Source organism: Octopus bimaculoides, chromosome 9 (genome assembly GCF_001194135.2).
Source record: "Octopus bimaculoides isolate UCB-OBI-ISO-001 chromosome 9, ASM119413v2, whole genome shotgun sequence".
Classification (NCBI taxonomy): domain Eukaryota; kingdom Metazoa; phylum Mollusca; class Cephalopoda; order Octopoda; family Octopodidae; genus Octopus; species Octopus bimaculoides.
In genome coordinates, this window is record NC_068989.1 from 29,101,987 (window position 1) to 29,120,240 (window position 18,254).

Consider the following 18,254-nt stretch of genomic DNA (forward strand, 5'->3'; position numbering starts at 1 on the left):
GGCCGTTTTCGTGCGGGTGACACGTAAAAGCACCCACTACACTCTCTGAGTGGTTGGCGTTAGGAAGGGCATCCAGCTGTAGAAACTCTGCCAAATCAGACTGGAGCCTGGTGTTGCCATCCGGTTTCACCAGTCCTCAGTCAAATCGTCCAACCCATGCTAGCATGGAAAGCGGACGTTAAACGATGATGATGATGATGATGAAGGATGAATTATGATGATGTTGTTGGTGTTAGGTGCAGTAAGAGCTGGTAGTAGTGATGTCAGCAGTGATGAATTTCATCGTCCTAACACAGAAAAAGTGAGCAATGGCTTCCTGGAGGGAAACACAAGTTAGACTTCTTAAATGAAGAAAAACTGATTTATTTAAGGAAATTGCTGGGCTCCATTATGAAAGGTAGAAACTCCAAGCTATGTAAAATATGGCCCAGACTGTGATTACCAGCATGAACGTCAAACTTCAAAAAGTAGTTAACCATTTAATGGCTTTAGTAAATTCATACAGAAAAAGTAAGCATTATACCGTCCAGCATAAATGAAAGTCAAGTTCATTATATTTTTTCTGTAAAAACCTATTTTGACATTAAACGAGTCAACTTCCAGGACGAACGTTTACATTTGTACGTCATTTTTCAACAAAAAAAAATTTTTTTTTTAATTCTGGAAACAATCTTCTCATATGCACCCCCTAAAATTTATTTTTGCTTTTGCGAAAAAAAAAGTGCATAAGTTACATAAGGTTTTATGGTACTTTTAATCTAATTATATATGCTCTTTGTAATGATGAGGTGTGTCACTTTAAGCAGATTGGACTTGTCTGAAGAAGTAGCTGCATGCCAAGGAAACACTGGAGTAACAGGCCACTTGACTGGGCTGAATGTAACACACACACACTCACAATTGTCAGTTTGGAACTGAGGATGACTTGGTAATGTACTATGCTTTTGCTAATTGCTTTAGGTTCCTATAAAGTCATGAACAGATATAGATGTCTTCTTGGGCCTCTCACTTTTGATCCAGCATAACATCTAAGAAGCCATAGTTAAAGAGAGAGGCGGGAGGGGTCACATTAGTGCTCAGCTGGTATCTATTTCAGCTGAATTGACTGGAGTATTGTGAAATGAAAAACCTTGCTCAAGGACACAATGCACTACATGGTCCAGGAATCAAATCTACAAACCTGTGACAGTTTGTGTGTGTGTGTGTGTGTGTGTGCGTGTGCATGCACGCTGAAGGGATTTGTCTATGCTGCATAAATATATATTTGATGCCAATAAAGTGGATCAGTCAAAGAGCAAAAGATTCATAATCTCTCCAAACTTCAGAATTATAAGTTCAAGCCTTCTTAAAGTTACTATGTTCTGGCCTATGGTTAAAACACTAACAAAATTTGTTCTAGTTTGTGTGGTTAGTGGACATTAAGAAGTGTATTTATTCATTTATATATATTTATATATATACATAAGAAAGAAGGAAACAAAGGACCACTGATGAGGTCACAGAAGTGTGACGAAAGAACTCTGGCCGAAATAAGATTAAGATTAATGTAATATAAAGCTGAAGCAAATTAACACCAAATATACAGTGCGTGTGTTTTTATTGGCTAAACTGGCAATATGACCATCCCCAAGTACAACAACATCTGTTTCAACACACAATTTCACATCAAAAATCTTGCAAAACAAATATGTATATATATATATATATCTTTTACTTGTTTCATGCTGGGGCAGTGCCTTGAAGAGTTTAGTGAAACAAATCAATGCCAGTACTTATTTCTTAAATCAATAGCAGTACATATTTTTTAAAGTCTATTGATCTCTTTTGGTGAATCATTAAGTTACAGCGATGTAAACATACACGCACATGCATACACATGTTAGTAACAAACTAGAAGAATTAGTAATCACATTGAGAAGATAAACAATTCCTTTTAATAGAATTTGTGTTAATTTTCCAGAACCCAAGATTTTGTGCAGATAAAAATCAACAAATTTTCAATCAGAATTCAAATCACATATGACATTCTAACTTTAGAGTGGATGTCAACTATAATGGTGGAGTGTATGGATACATTGTTTTATTGCTTTCAGTCATTGGACCATAGCCATATGCCTTTATGGATTTGATTGATAATTAACCCAATATCTTGTCTGGTCCTATTTTATCAGGCTTGCATGGTAGAACTGCAAAGTCTACTGGAAGTAAAAGGATGGCATGGAATACGATGTGGCTGTTTTTGATTCACTCACCAATTCTGCACTTTCTTACCAATACACACACTTTTGATGGTTATTTGCACAGTTCCAGTAAAGTTTTGGTCAACTTGTAGCCAATATATAAAACATTTATACAACAGCTTTGAGTAAAGTGCAGAGCAGCTGGATTGAGCTGGGACCCATCAAACTGTAAGGTGACCTCAGCTACACAGCTATTCCTACATTCACACATACAAAATACTTAACCTGTTTCCAAAATCTATTGAAGGTCAGAAACATTTTAATATAAAACTAATTTAGGCACAATACCTGTAATTTTGAGGGGTGAGGATAGTTGAATAAATCAACCCAGAATTCAACTGGTACTTGGCAGGATTTAAATTCAAAACATCAAGTGGCGGAACAAATACCCTAAGGCATTTTATCACATATTCTAATGATTCAGTCAAGTCACTACACTAGTTGTTGTCATTGTACTTGTCATAGTAGTAGTAGTAAATTAGAAGCTAAAATATGCAAGAAAATGAGAATGAAATGACAGTTCATGAAAGGAGGGGTTGGAAATTGGCAGAGGAGGTTAACAGATCTGTGAAAATATAGATGTGTACCATCAGTGGATATTATCACTGGCAGAGGATGAAATAAAGAGAAAATGGGAAATATTAGATATTCTAAAAGAAAATGACAGGTGTGAAAAGTAATTAAAGCAGAGGAGAATGATAAAGAACAGATAAGTATTCAACAGAATTGAATAGAATTCATAGAAGAAACATTAACATAATGTTGTGTGTGTGTGTGTATAGTGAACAGTGTTAAACAAAAATCTCTTTCAATAATAGCATTAAAATGGACAAATTTTTGAACAACTACAAAATGAGAGAGAGAGAGAGAGAGAGTGTGTGTGTGTGTGTGTGTGTGTGTTTATAAAACTGAAACAAATAGCTGTTAACAGTATTGGATTATAGGTTAAAAGTAGGAACGTGCACACACAAATATACGTGAGCACACAAAGAATAGTGGGAGAAAAAAAATGATGCATGTGTTAATAAGTTTGATATGATTTTTTTCTAAAATCCTGATAATCTTTGTACAAGTGGTAGAGCAAAATAAAAATATACTTCCAAGGCTATACATCATAATACTGAATGCAATGTTTAGAGCATCATTCAATGATTATCAAGCGTTTATTAAGAAGTTATTCACAACAGAAACAAGCAGTACCATAACAGTCCAAAGTTAGAAATTCTTTGTTTGTCTACTTTGACTGAAGATTGCTTTACAATCCTAGTTTTCATTATAATACTGACACAGCACCTGCAACAAGTGTCTACAGCAGTGAAATTAGGTAAGCAGAAATTATGTAAAAGATTGTTGGATAGATTGTATACACAGCTTAACTACACAGAGTCTGCTGGAGTATTGCATTAAGCATATATATCATTGTCTGTGAAGTACTCAGCTACTTATACTAAAATACAACAAAGAAGTAATAGATCTACTGAGTGAACAACTGGAACAGTTGTTTGTTGAAGCTGATATTATATCAGTTAACATGTGTAAGATGTAAATAGTACATGTTCTTAGGTAATTATGTCAGAGATGTTTTAGGGTAAAAGACAGCATTCTGCTCCAAGTTATTGTTGTCTGACAGTAAGAAAGGTAAACATACGAGTATTATTTCTGTAATCTCTTGTCTGTATATATTTGTTGTTTGCTTTTGATATCAACCCACCTGACTTTGCCTTTAGTTCTTTGACACAAAACCTATTTTAATGTGCTTGTATCTGTATTAAAACATTCCATCATAATTTTATATAAGAACTTTTTGTTAAGTTACATAATAATAATAATTTCTGATTTAGACACAAGGCCAGTAATTTTAAAGGAGAAGGATTTAGTCAATACCATTTGACCCCAGTGCTTGACTGGTAGTTTATCGACTCCAGAGGGATGAATGGCAAAGTTGATTTCAGCAGAATTTGAACTCAGAATGTAAACAGCAGGAAGATGTACCACAAGACATTTTGTCCAACACTGTAACAATTCTGCCAATTCACAACTTTCACTATAATAATAAAATAATATAGTATACATCTGCACAGGCCACAGTCTTAGGGACAGAGAAACAAGTGATTAAATACAGCCTGGTATTTAACTGATACTTTATTTTATTAACTCCAGAATGGAGAAAAGGCAAAGTTGACCTCAGTGAGATATGAACTCAGAATGTAAAGAGCTTGAAGAATGGCCACTCATTGCCTTTATCATAATAATTCTAATTTTAACACAAGATCAGTGGTTTTGAGGGAAGGAGGAGTTGATTACATTGGTTCTAGTGCTCAACTGGTACTTATTTTATTGACCTCTAAAAGGATGAAAGGCAAAGTTGACCTTGATGGTATTTGAACTCAGAACATAAAATGCCAGAAGAAATGCCACTAAATATTTTCTCTGGTGTGCTAATGAGTCTGCCAGCTCACCGCTTTAATAATAATAATAGTAATAATAACAATAATAATAATAATAGTAATAATAACAATAATAATAATAAGAAGAAGAAGAAGAAGAAGAAGAATATGTACATTGTTTTGTTTTGGTATAAAAGATGGGCTACACTTGCTTGTCAGTTGTTTGACCTTAACCAGTTGATTATATCCCTTAGTGGCTGAAGATATGTACATCTCTGATCATGATCAGAAATAGTGGGGGAGTATTGTAGCCATGTGTTGAGAGGAATCCTCTGGAAACATGGATGTTTTGTTCATCATCCTTAAAACAAATCCTATTCAGGGACCTTTTGAGTGGGATGGGCTACTCGACCTGAAGAAAATTCTAACTGGGCTCCACCTGCAAGGTCATGTGCTGTTTATCTTGATATGAGATCACCATGTCATGCACATATGGTTGCGATGCATGTGCCTAGTGTATCCTTATCAGACACGAGTACTCATGATGGGTATATTGGGCTTCATATATTTGTACCCCAGTGTCACTTTGATACCATGCACTGCTCTCTCACTCAGTAATAATAATAATAATAATAATAATAATAATAATAATACGAGAGATATGACAGGTTAGCTTGGAAAGTTAAGCAGTTGTGGTCGATGAAAAAGGTAGCAGTAGTACCAATAATTGTCAAAACCCTGGGAACAGCGAGCAAAAATCTCGAGAAGTACGTGGAATAAATAGGGGCTGCAATAAGGGTGGAGCACTTGCAGAAAACAGCACTGCTTGGAACCACCCAAATACTCTGGAAGGTGCTCGAAAAATAAGAGGTGTTACCTTAGTTCACTGGTAGTGAACAGCTGACACCGCAGTACATCTCCAGTGTTAGAAGCTGTGCAAAGGCAATGATAATAATAATAATAATAATCCTTTCTACTATAGACACAAAGCCTGAAATTTTGGGAGAGGGGTTAGTTGATTATGTTGACGCCAGTACTCTACTGGTATTTACTTCATTGACCCCCAAAAGGGGTTAATTATAATAATAATAATAGTTTTCTAGCATAAGCACAAGTCAAGAAATTTTAAGGGAATGATACAGTCAATTAAATTGATTCTTAGTACATATCTAAATATCGTTTTGTATGAGCTACAAATGATGACTGGTAAAGTTGACACCAGGGCGATTTGAACTCAGAATGTAATTGAATAATAACTGTATAGCATTTTGTACAGCACTCCACGGACTCTGTTTTCCACCACCCTTAAAATTAATAAGTAGCAATGCATTTGATGAGCATTACCCCACTTTCCATAACAAAACTGGTAGAAATATTTGAAACAATATTAACCAGAAATATTAATGAATGAGAACAAACCATAATACTTGGCAAATAAAAAAATTGGTCAGTGAAATTGAAATTATTGAAAAGGTCACAATTGCATGATCAAAAGTTTTGGACTATATAGCTAAAAATGAAGTAAGCAACAACTAGTGTGTGTGTATTTATTGGCAGTATGACCCTCCCAAAGTATAACAACATCACTTGTGGCACACAATTTCAGATTGAAATTTTTGCAACATAAAATTCAAAATTAAAATGCTCTTCAACAGATTATTTGTTTGCCCTATACCTTAGCTCACTCCTTCTATATGTGGTCAGTGTTCTTAGTATATTTGCACTAGCAATTACTACAGTCAACAATATATGGAAGGAAGTGTGTTACTTTATTGCCGTTGTTGTTTAGCTCTAGGTCATCGCTGAATGAAAAAACCTATAATTAAAAGTATTCCAGATGAAAGATAACATTACCTAAAGTATTCTTCTGTCTTTAAAATGGTAGGGTGTGAGTTAATGGTAACTTGATTGCTATTTCTAGCAGGTTGAACTAGCTACTGCATAGTGACTGCCTTGTTGGTTATGTGTAGTTGAGTGTATGAACATACTTCTTCTGTTGTGCATAATAAGTATTTTTTATATCTATATTTTTATATAACCTGTACCACACCTAGTATATGTAGAAGATGCTGAAGACAAAAACTTGTTAAAAAAAAAAAGGATATTCAACTTTGCTTATAAAATAAACGATTTGCACTTAGTCTGAAAAATTTAAGTGTCCATTGCTGAACCTATTTCAATGTGAGGGAAATACATTTTATAATCATAGGTCTGCTTCATTAGAACTAGCCTGGAATAAGCAACAATAACTACAACAACGATATTCTGAAGGTTCTATTATGTATATCAATTCCTGTCTTGGTCCAAGCTTTAACCATTGTTTTTGCCAATACTACCTTTCATAAATAACCATTTAACAGTCAGATTCAAACTATTCCAAATTTGATATCTGTGTTTATTACCACTAAATACAACCTTGTTTCAACAAATTTCTATTCAGTAATCATAATTAATTTTGTTAGTAACATATTACTTGCTTTTCTCTCTCTCTCTATTATTCCCAGATCACTTTGTTAATGTACACACATCTACTGAACATTACAAATACTGCAATTCACATTTGTTGCATTTCTTTTTTAGGTCATATCTCAGTATCATAATATAGTAGTGAGATCTACACACACACACACACACAAACCAAAACCATAGCCTCTCTATAGTTACAGCCTACTACTATCACATTAGACTAATGTAGTTCTGGATCTGTAAAGACTTATGATAGGTCTACTTGATATCTGGGTTAAATTGGAGCTAAACAACACACGCACAAACTGTAGATATTTTAATTTCTATAATATTACCATCACAAATATATTTAAAAATCTAATTAGTAGACTTTGCTAACTAGACATGCAGAAATTAAAATAAGTGCTCTTGTATGCAATGCCAGGTGAATGACTGCATTGTCAGCACATCTGAAAATGCCATACCTACAATGAATTAACAAATTGTCCTGTATACAATGCAGCACCATTGTTTGAAAGTAAAATTAGATAGCATTCAATTCAATACATTGTTCATTATATATAACAAAATGTAGAATGCCTTAAATTTCTCTCCAACACACACTTTTTCATTGTATATAAATTTAATAAAATTCAGATAGGCATTAAAACTATCTCTCTCAAACACAGAATTTCATTATTTCACTTTCAAGCACCAATTTCTATGAAGTGATATTAAAAAGTTCCCAGACTAGTTATGTTTAATAAAAAATTACTTATTTACCAAAGTTTTAACATCATCTCCTTCAAAATAGTCACCTTGTGCAGCAATACACTGGTCCCAGCATTCCTGCCACTTTTGGAATCTGACCTGAAAGTCGTTTTCCATAAGCAAGCTAAGAATCTTCTGTGATTCACACTGGATCTCAACAACGGTGTTAAAACAGTGACCTTTAAGCTGCATTTTCCTCTTGGGGAAGAGATGGAAGTCTGCTGGTGCTAAATCTGGCAAATAGGGTAGATGCAGAAGCGATACCGTGTTGTTTTTGTGAGGAGAGCTTGGTGAAGAATCTAATTCTTCGCATTCTGTAGATTCAGTTGCTTTCACCGAATGTCCTCTCTCAAATGCTTCAAAACATCACAGTAGAACACTCAATTGATGGTCTAGCCCTGGGGGACAAATTCTTGATGCACAATACCACATTTCCAGGGAGGCTCGTCTGTTTTTGAAGCGCCTGTGCCACTCAAAACATTGCGTACAGCCCATTGCCTCATCACCATAAGCATGCTCAATGTCTCTATAGCAGACTTCCCAAATTTAATGCAAATTTTATGTTGGCTCTTTGTTCCTGTCCATGACAAAATCACAGACTACAGCATGCATGTGATCACAAAAACACAAATTTCACAACTTGCGAAGTAAACACAGCAATGTCATTCAGTATACTGTCACATGAAGGTCACCGCGAGTTCTCACTTTGCACACAGCTGTATGTTGCCATCTGTTGGCACGCTACAGAACTTTTTGACACAACCTCGTACATAACTAACAGCATTGTCCACCTTTATAATGGTGTAGTGTTAATGATTTATTTACTTATATTTGTAGCAAATTCAGATAACCACTGTCTGTCAGAGCCAATGAAGGAAGCTCCAATGCAGTGGTTCTCAAAATAGGGTCTGCAGTCCCCGAGGGGATACCTAAGGGTCGCTGAAGTATTAATGAAAACAGGATGACTTGAGACAGTTAATTTTTAAAATTTCAAGACTTTCAATTTGTCACATGCTATCATCCTTTCTTGTCATTGGCCTCAAAAACCCATGTCACTCCTACACACTCATTTGCTAATCACACTTGTACAACAAGTGTGATTGGTCGATAGAAAATATGCAGATATAATGGTTGATCATGCATGTGCTGTTGATATTTTTCGTTTCTCATTCGTCTTGTAACCAACTGATCAACTGATTCCCCATATTTTCATGTGCATTTATTGTATCTCAATGGGGCATTGACTGGATTAAGTCGTGGTTTTCAGGGTTGCAGGTCTATGGGCAGTGTGGTTCATAGTCTGAAATTCATGGTACATGAATGTATGTCAGTTTTTTACCATGTTGATTACCTTGCATTTTATAGGGGACTGCAAGTCATTGAAAAAACTGTGATGAGACTGGCACGTAAAATTTTTTGAAAAGTTTGCTTGCCCTGGTACACACAGTAATCAAATCTTCCTCAAATCACATATCTTAAAAAAGTAAGGACACATTGGACAAAGTAGGCTTACGAGTGTGGTCTGAAAAGTTCATAGCCTAGTCAGTGAAGGAGTGATGCTAGAGCTGTGAAATCTGGCATGCATTAATTTCAACCCTTCTTAATAACTGCATTGTTTCTTTCCAGGTAAACTGACATCTGACTGTTCAACAAAGACTTCAAAAGTAACAAGCAGTGAAAATGCCAAAATTTGGCATTGAGGTGTTATCAAGTACCTGCAGAAAAACAGTTTAGTCCTCAGTGACATAATCGCTACATTAGAGATGACGCCCCAACTTTATCAACAGTGCAAAAGTGGGGATAGTCAAGAGAAGGCATTTTGTCATATACCATCTTGGTTAGGGTTGACCAAGCACAAAATAATAACAAGATCAATGTCTTGACATTATAGGAGTTTTCACAGGGTCACTATCTGCTGGAAGAAATAGCAGTCACACTATATAGTCTTAAAAAAGGAAGGATGAATTAGATAATGTGTCTGAATACAGGTAAAACTTTGATCAATAGGTCTGACTGATCAGGGCTGATTTGAGGCTAAACAACTAACAGCAATGCATGGACAAAACTATGAGCAGCATTAAAAGAAATCTATGAGTTTCTTGCTAACAGAGTCTCAGCTTTGATTATAAATGTACAACACATACAGTGTAGTTTTATAAAAGATCCAAATTGAATTTAAATTTAAGTTATAAAAGAAGAAATTTTTCTTTTCCAGAATTGATGAACAGTGGTTAAAAAGTACCTTTCATTTTTTTCATATAACAAATTCATTACTATTACACATTAAAGAACCATAAATGATACATACCTAATAATTTATTTACATGGTTTTCCTGTACATCATCAGATTCTTTTAAAACTCCTTTTCGTATTAACTCCTCTCGCGTGGAACGCATAGATATTTTTCTCTCTAAATCTGAAAGCAAGAGAAATATATACAATACACACACACACATATATATATAAAATTATGACACCAGAAATATTCTTTCAAATGTTAAGAAAAGAAATCCTTTAAAAACAAAATGAAAGTAAAAGATAATGCAAAATAGGATCTTCAATATGTTACTTTGAATAGATTGAGAAAGGAAACAAAATTGTTTTAATCGCTGTTTTGGGGTTTTTTTTTACAGCATCTAATATTGTAAGGGTAGTTTCAAACTAATTAAAACATATATTGGGTCATCCCATAAATAATGCTGTGTTTTCAATTGCATGAAGTAAAAGTCAGAGGGAAACATGATAAACTACTTGCATCAACTTGCTATAAAAGCAGGTAGTAATTCTAACTTCTGTTTAGTCTTAATGCAAGTTTTGAAGAGTGCAGTTAAATTTTAACAGTTATGTTTTTAATGTTATAATGAAAGTAGCAAAGGAGCATATTTGGTATATTTTACCTTATTAGTTCAATAAAGGCAATATGTGGAGGAATATTAATGCAGTGTATGGGGATGGAACAAGTGTAAGCCAGTGTCAACGGTGGTTCCTGAAATTCCGAGCCAATGACTACAGCTTAGAAATTAAGCCTCGTCCTGGAAGATCTGTAGAGCTCAAAGAGGATGTCCTGCAAAACCTGGTGGGGCAAAATCCCATTGTAACTGTTGGGGAGCTAGCAGAGATGCTTGAATTTGGTCATTCAACCATTTATCGACACTTGCATGCCATTGGTGAAATCTGATTTAAGGAGACTTGGTTGCTATCTCTGACAGATTGAACCACTATGGCAGAGGTACCCAATTGTAGGTAGTTTAGCTCCAAGCTAGACATTATCATGCAGACTGATTTACGATCAAAGGTGCTCCAAATATAGCAATCCTCTTATTGAGACATAAGGTCTTTGCATTTATGAACAACCAAGTATCTCACTTTCTGGTGAGAATGTAGTCAACCTGGCTAGTGATTGATTGATAGGTGAACAGGTGACTGCCTGGCTTTCAGAAGTTGGTGTTGCAGATTATTAGGTTATTTGCACCATAGAACTCCAGTAACCTTGCTCCCTCCTTATTACAGAACCAACTCTATGGCTACCATATACATCACTGAAGACATCTGGAAGCTGCTCAACATATCCAGTGAAGTCACATACACACACACACACACACACACACACACACACACACACACACACACACACACACACACACACACACACAAAGGGCTTTTTTTTTCTCTCAAACCTTCTCATCTTGCTCTGCTATTTAACACCATCATATCACATATGAAATGTCCAGCTGCTAAGCAAAGAAACTTTAATGTATTACTAACGAGCTAACATTCTTGAGTTAAAATAACTTCGCAACCTGTAATACATTACTTTCTCCAATAACTTCTAGAATCATACCCCTTTAATTACTTGACATAATTCTCAGGTGTTTCTATCGTTCTTTGCTTCACTATTGCCCTTTGCTGCTATTTCAATTTTCTTGTGGCAAAGCTAGCCATTTCTTCCATTTCACTATTGCTCTTTGCTGCTATTTCAATTTTCTTGTGGAGAAACCAGCCACTTATTTGACCACTTCTGGCTGTAGATTATATAAACAACGCCTTCGCACATGGTTTATCTCAAACCTTCTCATTTCGCTCTGCTATTTGACACCATCATATCATGATGCGGAATGTCCAGCCACTAAGCTAAGAAACTTCTCTAGTTTTTAATCGTTCATCATTTTTTTCATTCATTTAATATATATTACTAACATGCTAACGTTCTTGAGTTAAGATAAATTTGTAACCTGTAATTCGTTACTTTCTCTATATATAGGACTAACCCAAACTATATATATATATAGGACTAATACCAGCCCATTTACTTACTTAATTTAACATTGGCATATTTATAGCTATATTTGCAGCTGCAGTAATGCTTATATTTACAATACTTAACTTACTCTCACCCCCAGTAGAAGCAACAATTTCCACATGGTTGAATGATGATAGCTTAAAAGTGAGAACAACTGTCATGACATGTCTGTTATCAAACGATCACAGAAACCTTCTTTTCAGATGCTCTCCTTCCCCATGTTCCCTCCCACATCCCTTTCTTAGTTTTCAAAGTTGGCACTGTAAATGTAGGCACATTGAAATGTATGTCTAACGAAATTGTAGAGATGCTTGAATGGAGGTGTGTTGATGTATGTTGCATTCAAGAGGTAAGGTGGAGAGGAGCTTCAGCCAAGTTCCTCATAGGCAAGTCACATAGGTATAAAATCTTCTGGGAAGGTAACAGTGATGAAGCAGGTAGTGTGGGCATACTTTTTGCAGAGAAATAGAGGGAAAAGTCATAGAGGTAGTCAGAGTGTGCGATAAAGTACTTAAGCTCAGGCTAGTCTTGCAGAATAGTATAGCTACAATTATATCTGCCTATGCCCCACCAGCATGCCTACCAAATGAACAGAAGAACCACTCTTATGATATTCTTCTTCAGGCTATCTCAAAGATGAGTGACAATGATCTCATCTTCGTGGCTGGGGATTTCAATGGGCATGTCAGACGGCAGCCTGGCATAACCCATGGTGTTCATCAAGGCTATGGAATTGGTTCAAAAAATGAAGAGGGAACAAGGCTACTGGAGTTCTGTGATTCAAATAACCTTTTGATCTGCAACACCAACTTCAGGAAGCCAGCCAGCCACCTGATAATCTATCAATTAGGTGACTTTGTTAGCCAGATCGATTACATTCTCACCAAACAATAGGATGCATGGTTGCTCTTAAATACAAAGACCCTCTCCGGTGAAGAATGTATCCCCCAGCATAGACTAGTCATTAGCAGGAGGATGCCAAGAAGCAGACCAATCTAGAAAAGAATGATTTGGAAGCTTAAGGACCCTTCATAAGGTCAGAGATTTAGGGACATCCTAACTGAGAAATTTGATGAGAGGGAGGAGGAGCTACAAACTTGTGACATAGACAGCTTGCTGAGTGCCACAGACCAAATCTGTGGCTGGTGCAAAGTCCCTTCCAGACTTAGGGAAATGTAGTGGTCGAACAATACTGTGGACAGGGTCATTATGGCAAAGAAACAGGCCTGGAAGAGTGAGGGCAGCAAGGAACTGTATCAGATAGCCAGAAGGGAAGCTAGGAGACAGCTATATCCAGCCAAAAGAGAAGCAGAAAAGCAGTTTACCTATGTTCAGCACCGCGAGGACCAAAGAACTGAAGTATTTTGGATTAGAAGACAGTGTGTGAGAGAAAATTCTGATATCATAGGAGAGAAATGTGTCTGCATGGATGATGCTGCACTTGCTTTTAATGAGTCTGCAAAGAAATAGGCTTGGAGATGCCATTATGAAAGACTGCTGAACATGGAGAATGAATAGAAGGATGAGAGTTTGCCAAATGTTGACCCAATTGAAGGACTAGCTACCCAAATCAACAGTACCCTGGTAGATAAAACAATTAAGGATATGAAGGCAGGGAAAGCCCCTGGCCCAACAGGAATCACTGATGAGATGCTTAAAATATCTGGTGGTGTGGGTTATGGTCTTGTCACCCATATTGTAAATCAGGTGATTCATGGAGGAGTCATACCCAATGACTGGTGTAGTAGCACCATAGTCAACTGCTACAAAGGTAAAGGTGATGCCTTTGATAGAAATAATTACAGAGGTATCAAATTATTGGATCAGGTGATGAAAGTTGTGGAGAGTCATGGCTCAGCTAATTAGGGAGAGAATTAGTCGAGATGAGATGCAGTTTCATTTTGTGCCCAGTAGAAGCACCACAGAGGCTATATTTCTGGTAAGACAACTGCAGGAGAAATACCTAGCCAAAGATAAACCTCTGTACCTGGCTTTCGTTGACATGGAGAAAACCTTTGACAGGGTCCCCTGCTCCCTTATCTAATGGTCAATGCGGAAACTAGGGATAGATGAATGGTTTATGAGAGCCATACAAGTTTTGTACAGTGATGCTACCAGTAAGGTGAGGGTGGGCAACAAGTACAGTGAAGAATTCAGGGTACAAGTAGGAGTTCATCAAGCTCAGCTTCCTCTTGTTTATCATAGTCCTCCAGGCAATAACAGAGGAATTCAAAATGGCTGCTCCTGGGAGCTCCTCTATGCTGATGACCTTGCTCTTATAGCTGAATCACTACCTGAACTAGAGAAGTTCCAGGTATGGAAGCAAAGTCTAGAATCTAAGGGCCTTAGAGTTAACTAGGCAAAAACCAGTCATAGTAAATAGGAAGGCAGACAAATCACAAATTCTTTCAGGTAGATAGCCTTGCTCAATCTGTAGAAAAGGTGTAGGCAGAAACACCACAAGTGCACCCAGTGTAAGCTTTGGACACAAAAGGTGCAGCAACATCAGAGGAAGGTTAACAGGGAAACTAACTTTTATATGTGGGAAGTGCTCAGGTACAATAAATGCTGAAAATGTGCAGAAAATAGACTCCATCAACTGCCAGGGGGGCAAGCTAGAGGTAGTAGATAGCTTCCATCATCTAGGTGACCAAGTTAGTTGTGGCGATGGATGCTCCAAGAGTGTAGCTGTGACAATAAGATTAGGCTGGGCCAAGTTCAAAGAGCTCCTAACCCTGCTGGCAACAAAGGGCATCTCTCTCAGAGTGGAAGGCAGATTGTTTGATGCCTGTGTGCGAACAGCTATGCTGCATGGCAGTGAAATATGGGCTATGACAGCTGAGGACATGCATTGTTGTTGTTGGCACTCCGTCGCTTATGACATCGAGGGTTCCAGTTGATCCGTTCAACGGAACAACCTGATTGTGAAATTAACGTGCAAGTGGTTGAGCACTCCACAGACACGTGTACCCTTAACGTAGTTCTCGGGGATATTCAGCATGACACAGTGCGACAAGGCTGATCCTTTGAATTACAGGCACAACAGAAACAGGAAGTAAGAGTGAGAGAAAGTTGTGGTGAAAGAGTACAGCAGAGTTCGCCACCATCCCCTGCCGGAGCCTTGTGGAGCTTTAGGTGTTTTCACTCAATAAACACTCACAACGCTCGGTCTGGAAATCGAAACCGCGATCCTATGACCGCGAGTCCGCTGCCCTAACCACTGAGCCTCCAGAATGAGGACATGCATAGGCTTGAAAGAAATGAAGCCAGAATGCTTCATTGGATGTGCAATGTCAGTGTGCATGATTGACAAAGTGTAAGCATCTTGAGAGAAAAGTTAGGCATTAGAGGAATCAGATGTGGTGTGCAAGAGAAACGACTGTACTGGTATGGTCATGTGATGCATATGGATGTGGACAGCTGTGCAAAGAAGTGCCAATCTCTAACTGTGGAGGGAACCTGTGGTAGAGGTAGACTCAGGAAGACATGGGACAAGGTGGTGAGGCATGATCTTTGAACTTTGAGCCTCACAGAGGCAATAACTTGTGACTGAGACCTTTGGTGATGTGCTGTGCTTGAGAGGACCAAGTGCACCTGTGCTAGTGACATGTAAAGAACGTCTTTTAAATGTTGGGTCTCACAGAGGCAAAGTGGCTGAGTTCCTTTCAAGTGCTGGGTCTGACGGAGGCAAAGTGGCTGAGCTCCTTTTGAGCGTTGGGCTCTACGGAGGCAAAGTAGCTGAGTTCCTTTCATGTGGTGGGTATCACAGAGAAAAGTGGCTGAGTTTGTTTCGAGTGTTGGGCCTCATGGAGGCAATGACCAAAACGTTTGGCATTATGTTGTGCTTGAGAAAAAGACCCATCAAGCCAACCAAAATCGCAGTTGTGGCAGATACCAGTGTCACACAAATTGACACATAAATGCACCCCAGTGTTGTGCTGGCAGCATGTAAATGTACCCATTACACTCCAAGAGTGTTTGGCATAAGGAAGGACATTCAGCCATTGAATACCATGCCAAATTGGACTGGAATGTGGTGCGGCCTTCCAGTGTGCCAACCCAAACCGTCCAACCCATGCCAGCATAGACAACAGACGTTAAATGATGATGATGATGTCTAAGAAATCCACTTCCAAGGCTTTTTAAGACAGTAGGGAGTAATTTAATGGTTGTTTGGCTGCTATTCTATGAAATCAGTCAGATCAAGTGACAATAAGGAGCCTACTTCATTTAAATTCTCTGAACTACTGCATTTATGTTTAAGGGGTAAGATATTATTTTTGAAGAATGACTCAGCGTCACACTTGCTGCTTTTGTCAGTCCTTCATCCCCAGAACATTAACACACTGGTATCCTTTCTATCCTCATGTCTTCCCCACAAGTTCTGACCTCAACAGTTTAAATGAAACATTAGTGGCATGAAGTTCACTAATCTTAGAAAACTTGCATGGCCTGCAAAGGTCAGGGGCAATAGCAATTCTTCCAGACTAGGCAACAACAAAAAAATTATTTTAAAGAAAAACTTTTAACACAGAATACAAATGATTCTGGTAGCAATGAATAAATAAACGAAAGTTTCCATTTTTTTAAAATGTCATAACAAAAAAGAAAAAAAAACTGTGCTTATTTTGTACAGTTTAGTGGTGTCCTGGCAAGACCACAGTTAAGTGGATGGATGTTATAACTAAAACAAACACTGAAGAGTTGATAGACACACTACTACACATTGTATTTATTTAGGGTGATTAAAGTTTTCAAAACTAAAATTTTACAACATGATGGACTTCTTCCAGTCTACCTCCCAAATCCACTCTTAAGGATTTGGTCAGCCCAGTGCTATTATTGTAGAAGACACTTGCTTAAAGTTCAAACATTGGGACTGAGCTGAAAACTATGTGGCTTGTGAAGCGAATTTCTGAACTGCACAATCATGTTTGAGTTAGTGTGTGTGTGTGTGTGTGTGTGTGTGTGTGTGTGTGTGTGTGTGCACGCATGTGTGCATGCAGATGCACATGATGTGTTTCATTAAATAAGATTGAACTATTATTTTACTGTTACAAACCATTAACTACAAAAATAAAATTCAGGTTTTTCCAGACATAAACCTGATAGAAGAATCTAATTATACCAGATTGACAATGGGAAATTGAAATAATACTCTACAAGTTGATTAATGAAGATATTGTGTGCAACATTCACGCACTATGTTGCAAGCTAATTATGAGTTGAGAAGATATTTTAGTTAAATATGAAAATTTATAGTCTTTACGAAACACCTTGTTGAGAAGACTAAGGGATGTGTTTTCTGTTACTAACTCATAAGTAAAAGAAATGGTAAAAAAGACACACAAATACAAAACATTCATTTTCAGAAGAGCTATTAAATTAGTGAAGATAGAGTTTCTTTATGAAAACATTTTCTCTCTCTCTCGCTCTCTCCAAACACACACACACACACACACACACACACAGAGAAACCATGCTAAAACAGATACTGGAACACGATGCGGTCAAATTATCCAACCCATGCCAGCATTGGTTAGGTAAGTACATATGACTAAGGCATTTTTTTTTACAGCCTGATGACCTTCCTGTTACTAATTTGTGTCTTTTTGAGTAAAGGAATTTTCATTTCAGTCATTTTTGAAAGCACAAAGCTGCTAGACAATTTATTGAAAGATCAATGTCAACAATGTCATGATCTGAACTTCAGCAATTTTCGAGAGAAGTGCACAAAGTAAACATAAAGATGACATGTGTACAAACACACTTACAAGAGAATGCGTTATATAATTTCCATCTATCATATGCATTCAGTAAGCATTGATTGATTATAGCAGAAGATAATTGCCCAAAATGTGGAAAAAGATTAAACCAGAAGCCATGTGAATGTGAGGTGAACTTTTTAACCATGTGGCCACAGCTGCACACCAGGGTCAAAGCTACACACACCTACATACATACACACTCACATATATAAACATAACCTGATAAATGGGTTATCTAGTACTGCTACAGTTGTTTCAGTAAAAGTCTTTATCATGATGTAAACAATCAAGTATAGCAGCATGCACAACATCCCAAGAAAATTAAACTCACATTGTCACTTAT

At 37.1% G+C, this 18,254-nt stretch overlaps 1 protein-coding gene across 7 annotated transcripts in view; it reads right to left on the bottom strand.

Moving 5' to 3' along the window:
* LOC106869710 (phosphatase and actin regulator 1) overlaps nt 1–18,254 on the bottom strand; it is a 389,302-nt gene that overhangs the window by 119,521 nt on the left and 251,527 nt on the right. For all 7 annotated transcript variants that reach the window (XM_052970519.1, XM_052970514.1, XM_052970517.1 and 4 more), the window contains one exon: nt 10,152–10,259. In XM_052970519.1, coding sequence (XP_052826479.1) covers nt 10,152–10,259 — 108 coding nt within the window. The remainder of the gene's footprint in view (nt 1–10,151; nt 10,260–18,254) is intronic.